Genomic DNA, 25,838 nt, shown 5'->3' on the forward strand with positions numbered 1-25,838 from the left:
TAAACCTTGTATGAACAAACATTTCTGTGATTTATAATATATGATATTTTATTTACTTCTGTATATGAAATATATGATATTTTAGTTGCATTAACCACAAACAAATAAACTAACATCCAAGGTTATCATTGTAACTTAAATATGTATGTGGAGACATACAGGTGGATCATGTTTAAGTGATAACCTAAATGGTCTGTAATATGTGGATAAGGCTGGGTACCTTATCCTGGTGACACTACGAGTATGACCCGCTTTGTAGGTGTTACAAATGTTGTAAATTTCTACAAATAATCTGATCTTAATCATTCATATATTAGACATGCGAGTGAGGATATTCTACAAAGAAGTTTGTATAAGACCGAATCACGAAATGTTTAGTGGCCCTATATAACGCCGTTCATAATAGAGACTTTCATTTCACTAGGATGACCATAGGTAACATGACCTTAATCCCGAGTGAGTTGTGAACTTCTGTCTATGAGGGCAGTCCTTTGATTTGTATGGGTGAGAGTGGTCAGATCATCAACTCAACAAGCCTACCATTTTCAAGATTCGTCTAATTGGAAAGCTGGGAACTCAGCTACACAAGATGGAATTCATTCCTTCCCCGAAATAGGGGTAAGTAGATAAATTGCTTCCTTAAGAACTGATTCCGGGTCTTGAACAATGTGGCACCACACCCTCTCCTGGCTCGAGAGAAGTTTAGTCATAGTGGGACTATGATCTATTGTTCATTAGAGAGATTAGTGGTGCTTAAGGAGTTAGATGTAACTACAGGGGCAAAACAATAATTTGACTTAGTTGTACTTACAAGCAATTTGTGAAGGGTCATCTTGCTGTTGATTGGTTATATCCAATGGATATAGAAATATATATGTAGTGCGAAGAGTGCAGCTGTCGGTCTTTAGTGAAGTGTCTAGCAGTTAAGGGATGATGGATAATGTGATTAAAGAATTTAATCAATTATTCACGTACTGTTGGAGCTTCAAACTATAGGTCCATAAGGTCCCCTTGGTTGTTCAAAAGATTTAAGTTGAGAATTAGTTTTTGGGTTAATTTGAAATGTTCAAATTAATAAAAGGGAATTTAACTATATATGATGTAATTCAATTAATTCAATTATATTCAATTATATATGATATAATTGACATAATATATTTGATACATTATTGTTTAAATTGGAGGAATAAATATTTGAATATGATTCAAATATATTTTATATGAATAAGATTCATAATTGTTAAATTTAATAAAAATATGATTTATATCAAATGCCATAAAATAGAGAAAAAGAACTATGGTTTATACATATATGGTACAATATTAAAACTATAGGTTATATATACAATATGATAAGTTGATTGTCATATTTATTTATATTATTAGTTATTTGATAATTAATTCCCTTTTTCTCTCTAACCACCCTTAGTGGGAAGTTAATCAGTTTTTATGGAAATTTAGGATAAATGAAATATGATTTTATTATTCCAAGTAGTTGAGTTACACGATAAAGAGATTCTACACGATCAGCTTTGAGAGACTATACGATAGCCTCATCGCCCGAACGATTAAGTGTCTTTCTATGCGATAGAGAGTTTGCCTCCTCGATCGTCTTCCTTTTCCAACTCCAAACTCTCCTCTAACCAAAATTAGCCAAAGGCCACCACTCATGGATTCTCATGCCGATAATACCAAGGTCACCAAGTGGCAGTATCCTTCTTTGGTTCGAGTTGTGTCGTTGTTCGTTTGGAGTGTTCGTGCTTGTTCTACGCGTTCGTGAACGAGTTACATTGAGGGATTAATGCGAAGAAGGGTTCTTTTAAGGTATAGTCTCTTGAACCTTTGTTTATTATGAGAAAGCATGCTGTAATTTATGTTTTATGCATAATTTGTCTGTTTTACTGTGAATGTTTGTGTTTAATCGAAATGGGATTTGGACGATCCGTTTTCGCTCAAAGGTTCTCTGTAAATAGAGTTCCTTTAGATTCTCCCTTTTCAAGGAAGAATCACTCTTTATCACACGCTTTCAAGAGATGAGATAACCTAGAGCCGTTACGCCTCAGAGGAACTTTCGTTCTTAAGGCTACTGACTTGAGAAGTTGAGAAAATGTACTAGGGGACTAATAGAAATGGTAAAATTATAGAGGAGATGTGATAATTTCGGAGATGGAGAGTTGGATGGCAAAATGGAGAGCTTCTCCTCCTTTTATAAGCTCCAAATCGGTTGAGGAGGGCCAAAATTCATGCTTTGAGCACCAGGCGAAACCAGAGCCGGACAATTTCTTGGAACATAAAAATCACGACCACTTTTGATCGGGTTGAATTCTAAAAAATTAGGGCTCACCGATACGATCATGATGAATCTAGGGATGCGGCCGTATCAGACAAAAATCTTCAATTTAGCTAAAATCATCTGCCAAAATCTACAAAATCATCTCCAAACCAATAAATAACATCTTTTGAGCTTAACCAAAGCCTCATAAGCTCATTTTGACTTTTGAAGACTAAATTTAGGGGAAAACACATGCAAAAATCCATTTTTCCAAGTAAAAATGTGCAAATAAATGCCCAGAAATATGCATCTCATGGCATTTATCAACTATCCCCTTCCCCCAAACTTTCATCCTCTATCACCACCCGTCATCCATTTGACCTCCTCAAGACTCATCCCATCCTGAAAAAAAATAGCCCTTAACCAGTCTTCAAATGGGGGAATCACAATATTAACATACCCTTCAACCAATCTAACAACTCCCTCAAACAACCATAATAAAAATCTATAAACTTTTCAAATTGTATAAGACACCAAATAGACTTATACAATTTGAAATATCCAATTTCAACCCTCTCTTAAAGGTTTGAAACATCTATAACAATTCTCACATGCATAAAAGGGCTCGTCCAATTATTTTGAGCATCACAATCCACATCCAAGCACAAGTCCTAAAGATTCTCCCAATAAAATAACCATCTTTTTAGTCATACAATTAAAAAGAATGTTATAAATTTGTACCCAAAAGGTTGTATACGAAAAAGAGTATCAGAAGTATTAGGAGAAACCATAACAATCAAAACCATAAAAGGAATCATTTACCCTAACACCACTATCCTCCGCCTCTGTCAAATAAAGAAGCTCCACTTAGACTCAAGTTCATCCATAAAACAGCAACAAAACAACACTAAAAACCTTGGCTATAACACATGTATTAACCTCATTAGCAAGAAAAAAGAAAAAAAAAGAAAAGTAATGAACTATCATTCACCCTAACACCACTATCCTCCGCCTTTGTCAGATACAGAAGCTTCACTTAGACTCAAATTCGTCCATCGAACAGCAACAACAACACTAAAAGCCCAAATAAAAAGCACCAATAAGACCTCACAGACTGAATCGAAAAAATTCACTCCTACGAAGAGAGGAGACCATCACAAAGAGAGAATTTTAGTAGTTTTGTTAATTATACCAAATAATAAAAACAAATCTTCAAATCTCAATTCTAAAGCATATTGTAAATGTACAAAATTTAATATAAAAAAACTAAAGAATGGAAAATTTTAATACAATATTGTATTTAATAACATTAACAAATTTTCAAATCACAAAACTTGATAAAATCGATTATTTCAATTTCAAAATATATGGTAAGTCTACCGATGGTCATGAGATTAATTAAAAAAATAATAATGAATTATTGTTTCATATCATAAATCAAATCAAATCATTTAAGATTTCATGCATACACGATTTGCACAAGAAAGAAAAGTCACATCAACTTAAATAGAAGTCTCCAAAAACTCAAACAACCAAATCCATATACATTTCCTTGATCTAAACCCTCGTTTTCTTATTTGTCATTTCCCCCTCTTCTTCCACACACGTATGAAACTTTGCAAGGATTTGGTGTTGACTTGGTTTCTTTCCTCTTGTATTCTTGAGTCCTCGATTGTTCCATATTTTCGATTGCAAAATTATTTTATGGTTGTGGCAAAAACATAAAGATTCTGGTTTCAAGTGAAATTTCTCCATCATTAGAAAGGGGATATATGGTAAAATTTGGTAATTCAAAAAATTAATCAATAGATATTTAGATTTTATTTTTGGAAATGAAGATAAAGATATTTGAGGATAAAAATTGGATTTAAAGGATTAAAAGAGATGAAATATACTATTCCTAAAAATATGGAGTAATGCATGTATATCATGTCAAAATAAATATAAACTCAATTGACTGTGCTAACTATTTCGTAGCTAAATTCGCTTTACTACTCCATGTATTGTAAAACAAAAAAATGCATATTTGGGACCGTCAACACAAAACAAAGAGATTGACTAATTGGCTCTTATGTATTTTGGGCCTTCCTTTGGTCAAGAAGGCTTTCATTTGGGACCGTCATAAAATGAAGGAAAATTCAGTCCTATAGAATGATAGAAATTTTAGTCTAGTAGCACTAATTACACACCTATTTGACATAGCAAAATATGAAATTATTTTAAATTATAGCAAAATGTATGGGATGTACGTGTATTCATATTGCTTAATCTAAAGATGTTCTTAATAACTCCTTTAATTGCATTGTAATTAATCCAATGATTTCATTAATTATATTGTAATTAATTTGTCAAATACACAATTCTGACAGTTCGGTTTGCTTTCAGACATATGGCGTGTTGGATTTTCTCTTTCCATGTAGATATTTTGACATTAGTTTTGATTTTTAGTTTGAAAATTAGGGATGGAAACCGTTCGGTTTGACGACTAAACTGAATAAAAAAATTTAAAACTTCTACATGTGAAACTGAACCGAACCGAATTGATTTATTAAGTTCAAACTGAACCGATTTTGGTATTTTCTTTAAATATGTATATGTTTTTTAAAAAATTTAAAAGCGGTTCGGTTAGGTTCAGTTTTAAATTCGATTTTGTTCTTTAAATTAGAAACGGTTCAGTTTTAAGTTCGTTTTACCATATATATATTTGAAAACGGTTCGATTCGATTTCAAATTCGATTTTTGAAATTGAAATCGAACCAAATCGGATTAATTCGGTTTCAAATTTTATTTAAATTGGACAGAACCACACTTTTTGGTTTCACTGAGTTTTTTATTCAAATTTGAGAAACAATTAAATTTTTGCGATTTGAATGACCACCGTTATAAAAATCCCCCATTCATATATAAAGAATTTTATATCTTCAAATTTGGAAATCTCATATTATATTTCTTTTTATAAATTTTTGTTAATTCTAGCTAAATCGTACGGTTTTAAGATTGCTCTTATCAATATCTTTATTATAATTTTATTTTAAATGAGTTATAAATTTTTTCTTTAATCACCATCTTTAATATAATTTTACTTTAAACATGAAGGAGGATAGATCTATCTTGTTTCTTACCGATTCTTCTTATTTTTAAAATTTGTTTTATCACTATATTTATTAAAATTTTGTTTTAAACATGAAAAGTATAGTATTTAAGGGACATTTGATGCACGATAAAAGCAAATAATTGAGTTAGTAATTATTATTTGAAGAGTCACATTGTCAGTGTTTTAATGTCTAGAGTGAGTTGAGTAAGTAATTATTGTTTGTGTTTGGAAGCAAAGTCGAGTCGATGTATCTAGTGCTATTTTTGTAAATGAAATTTATTTTGTTTATTAATTTTTTTTTGCTACTATTGGTTTTAAATTTCGACTATACACATAGTTTTCTAACTTTTCTAAGATAAAAACAAAACAAAAAACTTCTAATTATTTTCCACACTCAAAACATAACAAATTCTCTACAGAGTATTCGTATATAAAACACAAAATTTTGAATTCATTTTTTTAAACACTCAGATATAAGTGATTATTCCATTAAAAAATCAAACTTAATTATTACTTACCGTAAAGATTAAAAAAAAAAAGAAAAAAAAAGAATTGGTATCATTAAATGAAGCTATTGACATTGTTTTAGATAGACGATATGACACTTAAATGTTAATCTTAAATAAATAAAAAAAACATTTTAAAATTTTAATCATAAAACTAACTATTAGATAGTCTTTTTTTTTAATCGATTTTTAGAATATGGATTTACCTTTTTCTAAAACCGGTGAAATGATTTTAGAAATATTGATGCCTATTTTTCTAGTATTATGTTACATCAGTATACAAACTATTAAAAAAAAAAAAAAAAACTTATGCCATAATTTTAAATTCCACTATTTCATTAGGATTATGTAATATCTAAAAACATCAAGTGATGGGTTGTTTAAAGCATATCATTGAACTTTTGTTTAGTGAAAAAAATAAGACGTCATATATAATATTTTTTAGATCTAAGAAAAAATTAAAATAGAAGCATAATAATTAGATTCAAAATAATGGCCATGGAAAGAAAATAAAAAAAAAAGAGAATTGAGGAGTTGAGAATGAAAAGGGAAAATAAAACTCATACGAGTTAGACAAAGAGAGAAGAGAGAAAATGAGAAAGACGAACCAGACGACGAAAGAGAATATGAGAGAATGGGAGTAAATGTGAAAGAACATGAGAGAGAACAACGACATAGTAATTGAGAACGTTGGGAGAGTAATGAAAACGCGTGAGAAAACAGGTGAGAGTAAGAGTGATAAGATAGTGGGTAACTAAACCCACCGTTTTTATTTTTATTAGTGGTCGTCGAAGTTGGACACACAAAGGTGGTAGGCAAAGTATGTCGCTAAAGTTGCTTGTGCAAAGGTAGTCGTTGGAGTTAGTTGCTAAAGTTGTCGTCGAAGGTGGTTGGTGGAGCCTGGAGTTCTTCATCGAAGTTGGTTGTGCAAATGTGGAAGTTAAAGTTGTTTGTTTTGTTTTTTTTTTTTTTTACCAAGGTGGTTGTCGGAATTGGTTACCGGACTGTCGTCGGAGGTGGTTGGCGGAGCTCGAAGTTGGCCACCTAAAGGTGGTCATTGAAGTATATCACCGAATTGTGGTAGCGGTAATTGCCAACGGAGACTGATGAGTGGGACCATTAAAAACATTGGAGAAATAGAGATTTGGGGTGAGTTGGTAAAAACCAATGGCTGTCAAACGTTGAGTTGGTAAAAAAATACAACTCAACCCAACTCTCCTTGGTTGTCAAACACCCTTAGTTCATAATTACTTGTCTTTATCAATGAGTTAGTCTCATTTTTCATTAAATTTGGACTACAAAACAATCACATTCAACTATCAATCAAGTGTCTATCAACTCTTTCATTGTTCTTAATATTTCCAATGGCTATGACTAATCAATGATTAAAGATTATGTTCAATGGTACGTGGTATAAAAAAAAATAACTATCATAATATCGAACAATTGAAATTTTAATAAAATTCAATTATATAATTCAATGATCATCAACTAAAAAGGAAAATCAAAAGTTTCTTTCCCATAATTTATTTTTTAGATAATACATAAATATAGATATAAAATTATAGATAGATAGATATAGATTTTTAATTGTTAAAAATTAATTACATTAGAATGAAAATTATATTTAAATGTGTAAAATTAAATATTAAATAGATCACTTCCAAACACGATTGTTTTATAATTTAACATTTCTTTCATCGGAAAATAGTTTGCTCTTTTTCTCTTTTCATTTATTTTTTATTTTTTCCTCTGCAGAAACCTCTCTTCTCCCGCTTGATACTTACTTCTTCTTCTGTGGGTTTCCGCTGAGGCGTCCACACAGCCACACTCGCTGGAACACACCGAATAGCCATTACCACCCACGTTAACCAAGCGGTAAGGCTTAGGCTAGGGTTTTGCCCACGGCACAATCGCACCGTTCAAGTGCTTGAAGATGAGCGTCTGGAACTACGTCGTCACCGCTCACAAGCCCACCAACGTCACTCACTCCTGCGTCGGTAACTTCACCGGCCCTCAGGAGCTCAACCTCATTATAGCGTATGCCCCCTTTTCTTTGATCCAACCTTCACCCTCTCAAATTCCTACTTTTCTGGTTCTTTTTGAAGAGCTTGGATTGAATTACGTCTTCTTATTTAATGTTTCTTCCTTCATCTGTTGTCTTTTTCTCTATCGAGTTCGTTTTTCTTTTTTCTTTTCGGTCAGTTGTTACTCTAATTTTTAGGCGTTTTCTTGTGTTGATGGTCAGCTAGGGTTTTATTTCCGTGTTGAAGATTATATGAAAATTGGTAATAAACCAAGCTACACTGAAATATGTTTTTTTTGTAGAAGTTTAGTTTCTTAATCTCTAGGCTTCTTGATTATATGGAAATGCTGTTCATCGTTTTGTACAATGAATTCATTCTCCATTTGGTCCGGTCTATGTTGTCCTGGTATATTTTCGGTATGAAAACGGTAAGCTTTTTTGTGTATGTGAGTTTTTTTGGTTTAATAATTCTATGTTAAGAATTGAACGACTACTACAGATGCTTCAGATTTTGGCTGCCGGGTTCATGTGATCTCGTTTCATTGTTGTATGAGCTTTATTGTTGTCGTTGTGACTTACTTTAAGAATGCTATGCAATACTGATGAATTTATTCACACCTAAAATTGGGCCTCAGGAAATGTACCCGCATCGAAATTCATTTGCTTACTGCTCAAGGCCTGCAGGTACTATCTTTCTTTCTCTCGCTTTTGATTCATCTTTTATGGGGAACTGAAGATATTTCAGTTTCCGGGGTTTTAGATTTTCTTTTTCATCGTCTGGCTTTGAATTTTTATTTCCTAAATTTTTTTCTTTTCGGATATGCTCATTTATCTTAGTTTGAAGTTGAAATAGGTTATGTAAATCGATATGGAACTTTATAGTCCATATAAGTGTATATCTCCATCTTGTTACCTTCTTTTGGTAAAATCTTCATCAAGTTATCAATAATCATGGCCTATTTTGAACCATGAAACTACCGGCTACTTCTTTTGGTTAGTAATGTTACCTTTTGAAATTGTATACAATTTTTCATACTTCACGTGAGAAGTAGTTAAGGGTCATGAGAAAGAAAGAAATGATTTGTTAATTTTCTGAGTTATTCACCGCAAGTGCAAGGATTGAAAACTTTGATTGGTTATTATTTTGAAGTTCTGTACCTTGGTTTGGTCTCATAGCTCATGCCTCATTAGCTGCATCTGCCCTGCAGCCTATGTTGGATGTTCCGATATATGGGAGGATTGCAACATTGGAACTTTTTCGCCCTCATGTGAGTTCTATCTTTTCCAAGCCATGATTAGTAATACCCAATGTATTTCCCTTTATTTTCGTGACTTTCTTTCCCACACATTAAATAGGGGGAAGCACAAGATTTTCTTTTCATAGCAACTGAGCGGTACAAGTTCTGTGTTCTTCAATGGGATACTGAGAGTTCTGAGCTTATTACAAGGTTCAAGTACTTCGATAGTTGTTTTATTGTTTCCCCCCGCCCCCACATTATTAACAGTTCTGACTTCTTTTACCTATTTGATAATAAGATTCTTGTTATTGGTGAGCACATAATGGGTCTGGTGGCTACCTTTGATACATAAGAAGTTGAAACTAATTTTTCGTCCGGGGAACTATTCAAATGCCTCTTTTTTAATAGTTCCATAGATTGTATAAAGTTTCTTGTATGATGATCGAGAACTTTCATATGATATCTATGCTACTTTAGTGGGTCCTTAAAGATGTCTGTATACTTTTACGTAATAGGATATATGGTGGTCATGTTTCATGGAGGAAATAAAAACTACAAAATGAACCTAAAGCACGTGTTGCTTTCCCATTTACATTTCATTCATTTTGTGAAGTGGGAATTGAGAAGTTCTACAATTTCTGGTAGTTCTGATAATTGATAAAGACTCCTGTATCTCTGATTATTCAATGTCTTTTGAGTTTCTATTTATTTATTTATATTGTTTAGATTACAAATTGCAACGTACTAAAATAATTTTATTTTTAGCATAATTTATTAGAAAATTACTTCATTAAACCCAATCCATTGATCCCGGAAAAAAGTAGAATATGAGTTTGAAGCTTGAAATAACTATTCTTATTTTTAATTTTCTACTCACATAATAAAATCTATTAAATTTGGATTGCTTTATGTGTAATATCTATGAAGCACAAATATGGATTGTCTGGACATGCTTCAGACATGTGCCTGACACACTAAAATACGTGTTTGAACTCTTTTCTAATTATGGAGACGTCTAGGACACAACTCTGGAAAATATTTGACCTAAAACTTTTGGGAAAAAAATGAGATTCTCTTATTGATTAAATCCACAGGTATCTATCAAACCTGAAGTATTAGATGATATTTTTATCCTATGGTCTATCAGAAAAAAAATCTCCATCCTCTAGTCATATCCAACTAAATCATTTTATATATTTTAAGATTTCGAATATTGTTAATTGACTTAACTTTGTATGTTTTTAGTGAATTATATTTTGTTTTTACGTAAAATTTGCATGTTTTATCTATGAAGAAGTATTAATGTATGAATATAGACATATTTTATATAGGAAAATGTGTCCCTAATGTGTCTCTGTCCTACTTATTAAGAAATTGACTTGTACAAAATTGACTTGTTGCCGTGTACATGTCGTGTTATGTTCCCTGTTCGTGTTCGTGGTCGTGCTTCTTAATAGTAATATACTTCTAAGTGTTGTGTTCTCATAATTTCTTGGCATGTCTGGCAGGGCAATGGGGGACGTCTCAGATCGCATTGGTCGTCCTACTGACAGTGGTCAGGTACTACTTTGTTTAGGATTTATTTCAAACTGCTGCTCGTTTTGTTTTGTCACGTTTTCTAATTTATTAACTTTTTCTTGACAAGTTTTTAGTATTTCAACACAGTTCAAGAACATGTGAAGAGCTTCTTTCATGTTTTATTATTGTTTTTCTTTTATCTACAGATTGGCATTATAGACCCGGACTGTAGATTGATTGGACTTCATTTATATGATGGTCTGTTCAAGGTGTGTAATTTTATAAGATGTCAGTAAGATATGTTATTGGATGTCTTATATTTTTGTTTGACTTTTTAAATAAGTACTCATCGTAGCTTTCAATTTTCAATTATCTGTTACATTCTGGCTTTTCAAATAATACTCACCATGGCTTTCAAATATTTGTTACATCTTGACCACTTTGGATGATGAGCAAAGTCATCTGTTCTTTTGCCAGGTTATACCTTTTGACAATAAAGGACAGCTCAAAGAAGCATTTAACATTAGGTACTCAGTTTTGATTACTGGCCTTATGTTAATTATAAAAGTTAGGAAGTTCCAGGGGTTTGTTTATTTCTTCATCTATTCTTTTATCTGCGTCTGCCATTTATTTCTATTTCTTGCAACAGTTTCTAATTTTATCAAACAAAATATTAGCGTAACTGGGAATAGATTTTGATATATGAGGAAAACATTTTTGTTTTGAGTAATACCATATAATGTTGATATTTGACTTATTGCATTTATGCCCATCTCCTATAGGCGTGCTATTAGGATAGGAATGGGAATATCATTGGGTTTTAAGGGTATCTTAGTAATTGGCTGAGGAGTTTGTTAGGAAGTTTTGTTATAAATTGGTACAACTAGCTATATGAAGCTGATAGTTGTTAGTTCTTAGTTGTTTACAATTTCTGTTTTAAAGTTTAGTTGGACAGCTTGTTATAATTAGTTGGACAATTGTTAGTTGTTTGATAACTGCTTGTAGTGAACATTTCCTATAAATAGATATCACGTCCCCCCTTGGAGGTAGAGTTTCATTTCCAATAAAAAAATAGTCTTTGGTTTACACCAAATTAGTATTGGAGCCCTCCAAGATTCCGGGTAAATGGTGGGAAGAAGAGGCTCCCACCCGAGAGAAGGGGACAACCCACAATAAGAACAAGAGGCAGAGGACACAACCGTCCTCTCTCCAAGAACCACGTCATCACACTTGTTGTCCATCGAGGATTCATTGGAGGGAATTCAAGAAACACTGATTGCTATTCAAGAATCGATGGTGGCACTTTCGAGAAGGGTAGAGTTCGTCGAAGCACCACCTCGAGATGATGAAGAAGGTCTAGCAAGAAGGGGAAGGTGTGGCATGAGAGGACCAAGATTCATGGAAAATCTTCAAGAAAGACCTCCAAGAGTCCAAAGACAACAGCAAGAAAACCCAAGAAGGCAATATTTTGTTCAAGAAAGGTACCAAGAATATCAAGATTCAGACTCTTCAAGTGAAGATGACCAAGAAGAGGAGTTTCTTCTTCCAAGAAGGGGAAGGGGAGATAGATATGATGTTAGAGGAGACCCTCACAACTACAAGATGAAAATTGATTTACCGACTTATAATGGAAGACGTGACATAGAGACTTTCTTGGATTGGTTGAAGAACACGGAACGCTTCTTTGCATACATGAATACACCCAAAAACAAGGTCCAACTTGTGGCATTGAAATTAAAGGCTTGTGCATCAGCTTGATGGGATCAAATGGAGGTTAATCGGCAAAAATTGGCAAGAGACCCTTTTGGTCGTGGGAAGAGATGAAGCAGTTGATGAAAAAACGCCTTCTCCCTTGTAACTATGAACAAGCTCTGTACAGGCAATACCAAAACTGCAGACAAGGCCCTCGATCAGTCACTGAATACATCGAGGAATTCCATCGGCTGGGAGCTAGGACTAATTTGATGGAGAACGAGCAACATCTCATTGCAAGGTTTGTTGGTGGCCTTCGCATGAACATCAAAGAAAAGGTAAAATTACAACCTTTTCATCTTTTATCTGAAGCCATTTCTTTTGCTGAAATTATGGAGGATACGAATGAAATTTGGTCCAAGAACTTATCAAGAAGGGGACCTTGGGAAGCATCCATGAGCGAAAAGCCCACTTCTGTGAATAAGGCAGTAAACCAATCAAACCCACCTTCCTTAGATAAAGGGAAGGATAAAGAGGCCTAAGAAGGGGCTGAGGAACAAAAGACAGAAGCTGTAAATAGGGGGAAGAAGCAGAATCCTTATAATCAGCCTTCCTTGGGCAAGTGCTTTCGGTGTGCCCAAGCTGGCCACCTTTCCAATTCATGTCCTCAACGCCAGACTATTGCCTACTTAGAAGATGCAGAAGAAAATGTGTTTGAGGGTAGTGAAAACAGTGAAGATGAAGTAGAATTTATTGAACCGGACGAAGGAGATAGGGTTTTTTATGTTCTACAAAGAGTCTTAATCACCCCAAGGGAGATGCCAATCAACAAAGACATCGTCCTTTCTTTGGCTTGGTATCCTTTTATAGGAAATTCATCCAGAATTTCAGCTCTCACAAAGCCCCTATATCTGATTGTTTGAAAAAAGTCAGCTTTGTTTGGGGAGAAAAACAGCAAACCAGCTTTGATGATATTTTAGACAAAAACTCGAGTTACTGAGTTCCAGCCCTGTTCTTAAACTTCCACTCAATTCCTTTCGAAATAGCTGTTGACGCATGTGGATTGGGAATTGGAGGAGTCCTATCACAACAAGGACATCCTATTGAGTATTTTAGTGAGAAACTCAGTCAATTAAGGCAGAATTAGAGCACATATGAGCAGGAATTATATGCTCTTGTTAGAGCACTTAAACAGTGGGAACATTATCTACTCTCCAAGGAATTTCTTCTTTTAACAGATCACTTCTCACTTAAATACTTGCAAACTCAAAAGAATATAAGTAGAATGCATGCACGGTGGATATCATTCATACAAAGATTTGACTACGTGATCAAACATCAAGCAGGCAAAGAGAACAAAGCTGTTGATGCTGTAAGTCGAAAAGGCCTATTACCCACTGTTTTAGCCACAAAAGTGACTGCCTTTTCCCACCTCACTGAAGAAGATGAGGATTTTTCCGAATTTTGGTTCAAATGTACTAACTTTTTAGATACCGAAGACTTTCACATTGTGGATGGATTCCTATTTAAAGGAGTGCAACTATGTATCCCTCATACTTCTCTTCAAGAAGCCCTTCTAAAGGAAGCTGATGCTGGAGGCTTGGCTGGACACTTTGGCCAAGATAAAATATTTGAAATAGTATCAACTCGATACTATTGGCCACAAATGTGAAAGGATCGAATAGTTTTGTTAGAAGATGTCCTATCTGCCAAAGAGCAAAAGGCACTAGCTCAAACGTTGGACTATATACACCTCTGCCTATACCTGCAACAATTTGGGAAGACTTATCTATTTACTTTGTGTTCGGGTTACTTAAAACAAAAAGAGGATTTGATGTCGACATGGTCGTAGTAGTCCGTTTTAGTAAAATGGCCCACTTCCTTGCTTGTGAGAAGACGAATGATGCAGTATATATAGCCAACATCTTCTTTCGAGAGGTAGTCCGACTTCATGGAGTTCCCAAATCGATTGTTTCCGGCAGAGAGGTGAAATTTCTTAGCCATTTTTGGCGAACCTTATGGAAGAAGTTCGACACTACTCTAAAATTTAGTATCACATCTCATGCTTAAACTGACGACCAAACAGAGGTCACCAATAGAACTTTGGGGAATTTAATCCGATGCTTGAGTGGTTCAAGACCAAAACATTGGGATATGCCCCTTGCACAAGCTGAATTCGCTTTCAACAATATGAAGAAAAGAATAGATCAATGGGAAAATGCCTATTCGAGATAGTATGTACTACAATCCCTCGATTAACATTTGATCTTGCAAATCTACCTACTTGTGTGGATGTTAGCATTGAAGCTGAAAATATGGCCGAAAGAATAGAGAAATTACATAAAGAAGTACATGATCACTTGCAAAAGAGTACACCATATAAGGAAGCAAGAGACAAGTCATGAAGAGAAGTTGAATTCCAAATAGGAGATCTAGTAATGATCCATCTTCGAAAGACAAGGTTTCTTACGGGAACCTACAACAAGTTGAAAGATAGACATTTGGGGCTATTCAAAGTACTAGAGAAATATGGGTTGAACGCTTACAGAATAGAACTACCAAATGACATACACATAAATCCGGTCTTCAACATCGCAAACCTGAAGCCATACTTTGCTCTGGATGACTTCTGCTTGGCAGACTAAAGTCCTCGAGGACGAGTCCAATCCTAGGGGGGTGGAATGCTATGTACAACTAGCTATATAAAGCTGATAGTTGTTAGTTATTTACAATTCTGTTTTAAAGTTTAGTCAGACAGCTTGTTAATAATTAGTTGGACATTTGTTAGTTGTTTGTTAACTGCTTGTAATAAACTTTTCCCATAAATAGATATCACCTCCCCCCTTGGAGGTAGAGTTTCATTTCCAATAAAAAAATAGTCATTGGTTTACACCATAAATAGAATGAGTGAGGAAGGTTTGGTTTTTTTTTTGGTGGGGGGGCGGATGGGAGGTATATGTTTTGTGGTTTTAGGATTGAGTGGCATCTCAAGATGGGAGCATCCTATATTACAAGATAATACCTATTAAGCACAACATCACAAAGCTTCCTCTTGCAAACCACGCCACTCATAGGAGTTTCCTGGTTTCCATTGGTGACAACCAACATTGACTCAGATGATTGCTTTGGTACCAATTTGGGTAGAGCCTAAATGACAAAATAGAGAATTCTAACCTGAAGGGCAAAAGACTAACTCCCTATTTATAGAGGATTTTGTGACAAACTATATATATGAAAAACTAAAAGCATGGGCTTTATTGGTCAAATTAGGGCATCTTGGTCATTTCCTTAATTAAGTAGGGTCGACATTAGTTTCTTTGATTAATTAGGATTAGGATTAGTTTGTTTTCTAATTATCTATAAATAGAGGGATTGTCTTCTTGTATTGGTAGCTTTTAATTGATAATAAGGACTTTGATTTTCTTCGTATTAAAAAAAATGACTGAAGTTGAATGATCTTGATAGGATGAATGTTAGATGATATATAATTAAATTTACCTTCACCCACTAACTTAAGCTTTTGGGTTAGTTGGTGATTTATGATGGTATCAAAGCAGGTTGGTTTAGGATGTTCTATGTTCAAGCCCCTGCAATGTTGTTTCCTCCCCATTTAATATTGATTTCCACTCGTTGGGTCTTTCTTCATTTTTCAAGCCGGGGGAGTGTTAGATGATATATAACTAAATTTACCTTCACCCACTAGTTTAAGCTTTTAGGTCAATTGGTGATTTAAGAATGAATTATTTCACAAAGGTTGTAAAGTGTGTTAAATCTACTGTTGAAGTTGCTTGATTCATTTGGCTATTGCTTATTCATTTGCGGCTATTTATTTCAGGCTTGAGGAACTTCAAGTTCTGGATATCAAGTTTCTTTATGGTTGTTTAAGGCCTACAATTGTAGTTCTTTACCAGGTCTCAACTTTTCCTTTCCCATCTTTTTTATAATAGAAGTTGTGGATTTTTTTTTTTGTTTTGTCTATTCAGTTCTCCCTCTCTCTCTAGTCTCTCCCCTAGAGAGGAACATTAAAATTGACAAGAGAGGAATATCTCTATATGCTATGTAACTATGTATATATGTTTGTCTGTTTATGATATATTATATATATTTGTATGTTAAATTGAAAATGGCAGACAAATTGGAGCTTTAGAGAAATTTTGCAAATGTACACTGTTCTTCCTGATAGTTCTAGTGCGATTCTACTTGACTGGACCTTATAGTGTAAATGTTTAATCTGGTTCTGGTTTTATTTATTTATTTTTCTTGTGAATGATGTTACATATTTTATCCACATGCTTTTTTAGAACCTTTGGCAAGATTGTGCAGTGCTTACTGTTTCTTTTGATGTTTTCAGGATAACAAAGATGCTAGACATGTTAAAACCTATGAGGTTGTTCTAAAGGATAAGGATTTTGTTGAAGGTCCATGGTCCCAGAACAATCTTGATAATGGGGCTGCTGTTCTAATACCTGTTCCCCCACCACTATGTGGTGTCATCATTATTGGAGAAGAGACAATTGTTTACTGCAGTGCCACAGCATTTAAAGCAATACCTATTAGACCTGTATGCTATTGCTAAAAATGAATAGTATTTTAAATCTCTGTAGTTCTAAGCTATGACTTTAGATATCTTTTTTCCTCGTCCTACTTTCTTATAAGTTTTTCACTTCTAGTCCATCACCAGAGCATATGGAAGGGTTGATGCTGATGGTTCAAGGTATTTGCTTGGTGATCATGCTGGTCTACTTCACCTACTTGTCATAACTCATGAAAAAGAAAGGTAACTAATCCTTGTTCATTTCATGCCAATTTCGGTAACATCCTTAATTGATTTGTTTGTTTCTGTGATCTTGACGTTTCCATTCTGATCTATTTGTAGGGTTACTGGACTTAAGATTGAGTTGTTGGGGGAAACATCTATTGCTTCTACAATATCGTATCTTGATAATGCTTTCGTATATGTTGGGTCAAGCTATGGTGATTCACAGGTATGGTAGATATAAATATCATCTATCAACTTTTTCTAATGTAAATTTCTGTAAAATTATTTTTATAGATTTGCTTTAGAGTCTTGATTCATCAGTCATCACCACTTTCAGAAAAATATGTTTTCATGTTATGAGATATTGCGTAGCATAAGCCAGTTCTACCTCTGATTTTGATTGGAATCTATACAACTGATTGACCGAGCATGTATGTAGGGATTGATATGGATTATCCTTCTCAGTTATAAAAAGTTTAAAGTTCTTTGTAGTGTCCACAATGAAACGGTAATTCATGTGGGTAGTTGGATAGATAATAACATATTTTGCTGTGATGGTGCAAAATGCAAATGCAGCTTGTTAAGCTAAATGTACAACCTGACGCAAAAGGATCATATGTTGAAGTCTTGGAGAGGTATGTCAACTTGGGGCCTATTGTTGATTTTTGTGTGGTAGACCTCGAGAGGCAAGGTCAAGGACAGGTTGTAACATGCTCTGGAGCTTATAAGGACGGTTCTCTTCGTGTAGTACGCAACGGAATTGGAATTAATGAGCAGGTCTGCCTATTTTATCAGTCATATATTATGTTTGTGATAAATCTTCATTCAATCCAGACGAATTTCATGTGATAATTATGTGTGGCCTTTGTAGGCATCTGTGGAACTGCAAGGAATAAAAGGAATGTGGTCACTGAGATCTTCTACTGATGATCCATTTGATACATTTCTCGTTGTAAGCTTTATCAGTGAGACTAGAATTTTGGCAATGAATCTTGAGGATGAATTGGAGGAAACAGAGATAGAGGGTTTCAACTCTCAAGTGCAGACATTGTTTTGCCATGATGCACTGTTTAATCAACTTGTTCAGGTAGATTTCTATTCTCCGAGTAACTAAAGAATTGACGAAATGTTCTTCATTAAAAAGTACTAGCTTAGGAGTTATACATGGATTTCTGTTATCGTTGTCTCTACGCCAGAGGGTGCTTAAGGCTTGGTTTTTGCTGTTCTTTTGGGATGCTTCGGTTTGAAGTTCCTTGGATTGTTGTTTTTGCTTATTTTGTAATTTCATACTATCAGTGAAATTGTTTCTTATCCAGAAAAGGGGAAAAACCCCACCGTGACAGTACTTCGATCAACTACCTATTCAGCAGCTTAGGTTTACAAACCTGCCAGCCAAATATGTTCTCTAAAAAAATTCCAAAAATTAGCTGCAAAATGACAGTGAGTAACACAGATGGCAAAGGGATTTCTCGTTTGAAGCACCTAAAATTATAAAAATATTTTATAATTTTGGGATTGGAGACAGGGATGGGGCAGGAAATCATCATTGTCTACAAAATCAAAATGAGGAAACTAACTTCTTGTCCTTGTCATTTTCCCATCTGTAACTGAAATGATGTAATAGGATTATAATAAATTAGGCTATCTTGGTCAAATCCTTCATTAATTAGGATTAGGATTAGTTTGATTTCTAATTCTTTATAAATAGAGGGATTAATGTAAGTCAACTTCTTGGAGAAAAGTCTAAAACTTGGAGTATTATTAATCTGATATAATTTGGGGGAGAACAAGCCTATCTATAGGAAAATACAATGCTAACCGCTAAAAAATAAGCTACAGCCAGCCAATGAGAACTTAACACAAAGCCGCACTAACAACATAATCCTGAAGACTTTAAACAAAACAGTAAAATATCTAAATGACATCTATATCAGGGATTGTTTTCTTGTTTTGATAACTTTTAATTGATAATAAAGACTTAGATTTTGTTCGGGGATATTTCTTTCCTTTTATACTTTTATAGTACATCATGAAACAGGGTTTCCTGATTAGTGATATTTGTGCTCTTTAGATGTTGTGATAGAAGGCAACTTTTTGTTAGGAATCTGGTATCATTGTATTAAGCTCAGGCACTTGAGAGGCTTGAACTCTCCTATTCAGTACAATTCTCTCGATGATTATTTCTTTAGCTAAATTTGTAAGCATACTATCAATTTAAGAGCCAAGCTTCACTAACTAACAGACAGCCAGACTTCCCCAGTTATCAGACATCTGTTTATACAAATTTATACAATACTAGCAGCACTAACCTTCCTCTTAACTCTTAGCTCATCTGGCGTACATGGTTAGCTATTCTTCTTTGCCGTTTTAGTGGTATATGAAATGATGAATCCAACGGATTGTCAAGATTGGTTCTTTCCTATGTATCATCTATGTTCTATAATTTGGTTATCTTAGATGTTGGATTGTTTTCTCGATCACTAAAGTTTCAACTTTAGATACCTGCTAATTACAATAAAATGCCATGTCAGGTTACTTCAAGCTCTGTAAGATTAGTTAGTTCTACCACTAGAGAACTTCTCAATGAATGGAATGCACCAACAAACTACTCTATCAATGTTGCCACTGCGAATGCCTCCCAGGTGTGCTCATTTATTTTTGTCAATTTAATTAGTTATTTCTCTTTATGCTTGAATAAATTTTGGTTGAAAATTAAGTGTTGCTCAAACCATATTGCTGTTCCACTTTATGCCTTGACTTTGGATAATTATTGAAGGGAAAATTCATTATTACAAAATAGAAACTCAGGGAAACTTTTGTGGAAGACGCGAGTATGAAAGCCCTTCATTTTGGGCTTTTGACATTTCAACTTCCGAGTTCACAAGAATAAATACAGAGACTTGTCAGGAGTGCTGATTTCTAGATGACATCATTTTCTTCGATATGCTTTTGACCATCTTCTTTTGAGGAAAAAAGGAAAACCTTCATTTAATCAAATCTTTTGATTCTCTGAATAGGAAACATTACATTTGTTGAAGCATATTTAAGTTTAATCTTCTTAGCCAGCTGCAAAAATATTTGAAGTCTCGTGAAGGTAGAAGTATATTAGTACATTATGAGAACCATTAGCGAGAAGATCCTTCTCCTAGGCATTCATTTTAATTCTTCTAGCCCAATTGGTCGGTCAGATAGCTGCTGGGATGCTTATTTCTTCAAAGAAACTTTATTGATCTCTTAACAAAGCCCACGTTTCTTTGTTTTATTTTCATTGATATTTTGTGTCTCATCTCATTGAATCTCGCGTTTATGCTCTAAAGGATATTGAGCTTGAGTTTTGAAAAACACTGGTTGCAGCTTATTGTGAGCCAATGCTGCATGATGTAAATTTAAAAGAGATTTGTTTTTATCCCTAGGTCATTGTTTGCACTCTCAGTATCCTCTCGTTTATGAAAATTCTGTTCTGTTTTCTGACTTTTTTTTGTTTGTTTAGCAAGTTTTTTACTGACATTCACTTCTTCATTCTTTGAAATTTTCTCCCGTGGCAAAATATATTTTGTGGGACTATTAGTTTGAGTCATTATATTTTTTCAGATCCCGGTCGTGGATGAATTACTGGTTAAGATTGTGGAAGATAGAGTTATTGTTCGATATGAAGGGATTGGCCTCTCTTTTTGAATGATATTTTTAATGGAACAAGGGATGAGTTGAGATCTATGAGCGAGTGAATTTCATCTCTAAGCATTGCACACATCAATCTCGTGCATGTTTCTATCTTTTAATATTGTGTCTTCTAACGTTAAGTCTTGTCATTTAAAGAAAAGGTGACTAATTACTCATTTCCTTAAATATCAGGTTTTGTTGGCAACCGGCGGTGGTGTTTTAGTTCATTTAGAAATTTGCGATGGATTATTGGTTGAAAAGAAACATATACAGTTGGAGCATGAGATTTCATGCCTGGACATAAACCCAATTGGTGACAACCCTAATTGTAGTCAACTCGCTGCAGTTGGAATGTGGACAGATATAAGTGTCAGAATATTTTCCCTACCTGACCTGAATCTCCTTACAAAGGAACAATTGGGAGGGGAGATAATACCTCGTTCAGTTCTTCTTTGTACTTTTGAAGGGGTATGTGTGCTTACTCTTTCCTTTGTTTCTACCTTGGTTTATTTCGTTTGGTTAGGCCTAATCTGGATCTGAAATGTGAACAATTTTGTAGAAGGGAGTGCCATTATGGAATATGTTGGTTGTGGGGTGGAGGAAGATACATGCTCATGATGTATTCTTAAACTTGTTATGGAATCTATATGTCACCTATTTTTTGGCCCGATAGAATTTTATTTCTTTAGATTTTACCCGGTGTTGATTGAACTTGAGTTTGTATTATCAAGTATTGCCTATGCTAACTAAAATCCATGATATCCAATAATTTGCCAACTTTTACGACCTTACTTGATTGGGACCTATTCAATATGTTGAGCACTGTGGCCTTAAGTTCCAAGGAAATAACTTGCAGACTTGCGTCCTTTTGGAAATTTTATATGCTCTTTTTTTTTCAGATATCTTACTTGCTGTGCGCTCTTGGAGATGGTCATCTGTTGAACTTTATATTGAACACAAATTCAAATTCTTGTGAGCTAATGGACAGAAAAAAGGTTTCTCTTGGAACCCAACCTATAACACTCCGTACTTTTTCATCCAAGAATGCCACGCATGTATTTGCTGCATCAGATAGACCTACAGTCATTTATAGCAGTAACAAGAAACTACTTTACAGCAATGTTAATCTGAAGGAAGTTAGCCATATGTGTCCTTTCAATTCTGCTGCTTTTCCAGACAGGTACTTGTTTATATTTTTTGCTGGAGAAACTCTGATTGTGTATTTAGGGCTCTCAAGTATGTTTCTGGATATATTTTGAAGTGATTTTGAGATGGTTAAAATCACTCTAAAACATGTTTTTATAATTCAAAATGAATTTTAATTTATACAAATAACATTTAAAAGTATAAATTAAATTGATCTCGAATGATTAAAGACATTTTTCAAAGTGTTTTTGAATACGACAAAGTAATTTTAACCATTTTAAAAAATCACTCCTATACATAACCTCTGTCTTTTTCCTTATTCTACAGATATGATTTTGTATAGTTGGAGTCCCTTCTTGTAGAGGGAGGTCCCTTTTTTGTGGGCTGAGTTTTTGTTTGCCCATGTATTCATTCATTTTTTTCTCAATGCAAGCCGTTTTTATTATAAAAAAAAACCTGTCTTTGTCCTTTCTTTTTAAATTTTATGAAGTTCTGTAGTGTTCTTCTTCTTCTTCTTCTTAATAAAGTAAAATGATATTCATGCATGTATCTATTTATTTTTTGGGAAACTGCTTTCATTTAGATAATGAAAGAACTTATAATGGCGTAAGAAGAAACAGCCCCACAGAAAGAACTACCCAAAACTGTCTAAGAAACGAAGTCCGATCCAAAGTAATAAGACCTATATGATAATTATTAAAAAAAAAATAAAATAGAGAGACTGACAACTGCAACAAGTTATTGAAACTAAGAACTAATGATATCCCAAACCTCATTATCAGACATATTCACATTCCAAAAAGTCCTATTCCTCTTTAGGCATAACCCCAAAATACAGCAAAAATACAAGTCTGCCAAGGGACTCTTCCTTTATATAGCTACACTACACGAAGAAAACCTAAAATCTTTTAGTAAGTTTGTTTTAGAATCATGTTGGTAGACCATGGAAGTTGGCCAATTGAGATGATGCCAGTTTTTCATATGGTCGATGTGTTGAGAAAGGGTTCTTAGTATTTTCTAAACATTAAATGATAATTTGGTGTTGATACCTGGGAGGAGTCATATGAAATACAAATTCTGTGGGAGAGAAAAGAGGTTGCACCTAATTAAAAATTTCCACGTGGCCATTCTTTTTATTTTTTTGTAAAATAAATTATTAAAAATTATTATTATTTTTTTGTGTAAAGGGAGGGGGTGCATGGGACTTACTTGCAGCCTAGTATTGCTCTTCTGCGGGGGAGTGCCATTTACTGTTCACCCTTTTCGTGTTCTTTTGTCGATTTTCATGAGGGCTTGCTTTTCTCAATTTATATTAGGATTGTTAGTAAATGGCTTTCTCCCAATTCTTTTTGTTTTGGTTGTCAGCCTTGCAATTGCAAAGGAAGGAGAACTTACAATTGGCACCATTGATGATATTCAAAAGCTTCATATCCGTTCTATCCCGCTTGGGGAGCATGCACGCCGTATCTGCCATCAGGAGCAGTCCAGAACATTTGCCATTTGCAGTTTGAGATATAACCAATCAGGCACCGAAGACACTGAAATGCATTTTATTCGCTTATTAGATGACCAAACCTTTGAGTCCATCTCAACCTATGCTCTCGACACCTATGAATATGGGTGTTCTATTCTTAGCTGCTCTTTCTCAGACGACAGTAATGTATATTACTGTGTTGGAACGGCATATGTTATGCCGGAAGAAAATGAACCAAGCAAGGTATTAGCACAAATTATACATTTTAAAACCTGAGATTAGGACCTTTCTATTTGTTCTAATCTCTTGTTACCTCTTCTCGACTCTAGGGGCGGATATTGGTTTTTGTTGTTGAGGAAGGTAAGCTACAGCTTATTGCTGAGAAAGAAACCAAGGGATCTGTTTATTCCTTGAATGCCTTCAACGGAAAGCTGCTGGCAGCTATTAACCAGAAAATTCAATTATACAAGTGGACACTTCGAGATGATGGTACTCGTGAGTTACAATCTGAATGTGGGCACCATGGACATATACTTGCTCTCTACGTGCAAACCCGTGGAGATTTTATTGTTGTAGGTGATTTGATGAAGTCCATATCCCTGTTAATCTACAAGGTTAGACACTATTTCATAACTCATGTACTGTTCGTCTTCAATCTAGCCGCATGAACAATAGAGAAACCATCAATTTAGATGCTTTTAATCATTTGTGGCCATAATTCACTTGGGTCAGGACTTCTTTATACTCTTGAATCCTGATTGTTGTTACTCTTGTACTAGCATGAGGAAGGTGCTATTGAGGAGAGAGCCCGTGACTACAATGCAAATTGGATGTCAGCAGTCGAAATTCTTGATGATGATATTTACCTCGGTGCTGAAAATTACTTCAACCTCTTCACCGTTCGAAAGAATAGCGAAGGAGCGACTGACGAGGAGCGTAGCCGCCTAGAGGTGGTTGGTGAATACCACCTTGGTGAATTTGTTAACCGGTTCCGACATGGCTCCCTCGTGATGCGTTTACCAGATTCTGACGTGGGCCAAATTCCAACAGTCATTTTTGGCTCTGTCAATGGGGTAATTGGGGTCATCGCTTCACTTCCTCACGATCAATATGTATTCTTGGAGAAGCTCCAATCTAACTTGAGGAAAGTGATTAAGGGTGTGGGAGGACTCAGCCATGAGCGGTGGAGGTCTTTCAACAATGAAAAGAGAACTGCAGAAGCCAAAAATTTCTTGGACGGAGATCTAATAGAATCATTTCTCGACCTCAATCGAAGTAAAATGGAAGAAATTTCTCGGGCAATGGGTGTTTCGGCCGAGGAGCTTTGCAAGAGAGTAGAAGAATTGACAAGGTTACATTGATTCGATCCGGGCCGTACGTCTATTCAATTTGATTTATTCATTGTTTCTCACTTGTCCGGAATTACGTTTGGATTTGGAATTACTGTTGCTGGGTTACCCCCGTGTTTAGTTTTGGTTTTTAAGAATCCTAAACTAATGTGTTGTATATTTGGCCATCCTTGTTTATAGAGCCGTTCTGTCTGCTCTGCTTTATCGCAAAGCATATGGTTCAACATGTAGCTAATAGATTTTGTTTGAATTTAAGACTTGAGAACCCTTTCGGGCCAATTTCAGTATTGGAATTTATTCACTTTTTAGTGTTTGGTGACAGCAGCTAGTTTGATAATTGATAGGTTTTAAATTTAGCATAAGTTTATTGTTGGAAGTTTTAGACAATAATTTGGATGTACGTGGGTGGACTTCCCTTTCTGTTGGATCGTGAACTGATACTGTATAGAAGACTCTAATCATTGAGTTGAGTAGGTCAATGAGAGTTCCTATTTGATTTATTTCTTTTTTTGATTTCTACTAGGTGTAAAAGTGATTGGGTTCTAAACCTCATTCTTGGTAAAAAGATATTAAAACAGCTTCATTCCTTTTTGTCTATCTGTCTACGTTACAAAATCACGGTGGTTATTCCTTTTTGTCGATCGTGAACTAGGTGGCTTTCTTTATATTGTGGCAAAGCGGCGGAGAACTGGCTGAGGAAGGTGAAGAATCTGAACTTTGTTATCTCTAGGTGAATTGAAGAAAATCATTTGGAGATTTTCGTCTTGATCAATGTGAAATTGATTGGTGAGATTACAATTTTCTTTAAAATGCACAAGTAAAAGGAGATGGGAGTAAGCGGGCAAACTACCTTTTGTGATGAAATAAATAGTAAAGATCATTTTACATCTCTTAAGGTAACTTTTGATGTTTATAGAGTAAAAATGAAAAACTTCCAAGTCTAGTGGCATGATTAAAACTTATTTTAAATTTTAAAAGTATTTAGTAAGACTTGACTTTTTGATTGTACACGTAACTTGAGTTCTTACCTTCCAACGATCCAAAGGTTGAAATTCAAACTTATTTTTGCATAAGAAATAAATCCATACGGAAAAAATATATAAA

At 34.5% G+C, this 25,838-nt stretch overlaps 1 protein-coding gene across 1 annotated transcript; it reads left to right on the plus strand.

Moving 5' to 3' along the window:
• The first annotated feature begins 7,543 nt into the window (after positions 1 to 7,543).
• On the plus strand, positions 7,544 to 25,035 carry LOC120083715 (DNA damage-binding protein 1). The gene is made up of 19 exons (XM_039039565.2): positions 7,544 to 7,912; positions 8,534 to 8,582; positions 9,107 to 9,166; positions 9,255 to 9,346; positions 10,645 to 10,696; positions 10,861 to 10,923; positions 11,132 to 11,181; positions 16,182 to 16,257; positions 16,698 to 16,907; positions 17,017 to 17,123; positions 17,223 to 17,331; positions 17,682 to 17,882; positions 17,977 to 18,192; positions 19,637 to 19,747; positions 20,958 to 21,233; positions 21,665 to 21,945; positions 23,277 to 23,628; positions 23,715 to 23,999; positions 24,165 to 25,035. The coding sequence occupies exons 1-19, from the start codon at positions 7,809 to 7,811 to the stop codon at positions 24,744 to 24,746; spliced, it is 3,276 nt and encodes a 1,091-aa protein (XP_038895493.2). The 5' UTR covers positions 7,544 to 7,808; the 3' UTR covers positions 24,747 to 25,035.
• Positions 25,036 to 25,838: the final 803 nt, after the last annotated feature.

Source organism: Benincasa hispida, chromosome 8 (assembly GCF_027475165.1).
Source record: "Benincasa hispida cultivar pf3 chromosome 8, pf3_genome.v1.1, whole genome shotgun sequence".
NCBI lineage: Eukaryota > Viridiplantae > Streptophyta > Magnoliopsida > Cucurbitales > Cucurbitaceae > Benincasa > Benincasa hispida.

Bases quoted from the DNA above. Each gene is read 5' to 3' on its own strand.
- LOC120083715 (XM_039039565.2), top strand. From the start codon at position 7,809: ATGAGCGTCTGGAACTACGTCGTCACCGCTCACAAGCCCACCAACGTC. The intron at 16,258-16,697 runs GTCTCAACTTTT...TGATGTTTTCAG, and splicing joins CAATTGTAGTTCTTTACCAG to GATAACAAAGATGCTAGACA. The intron at 18,193-19,636 runs GTAGATTTCTAT...ATGCCATGTCAG, and splicing joins TGTTTAATCAACTTGTTCAG to GTTACTTCAAGCTCTGTAAG.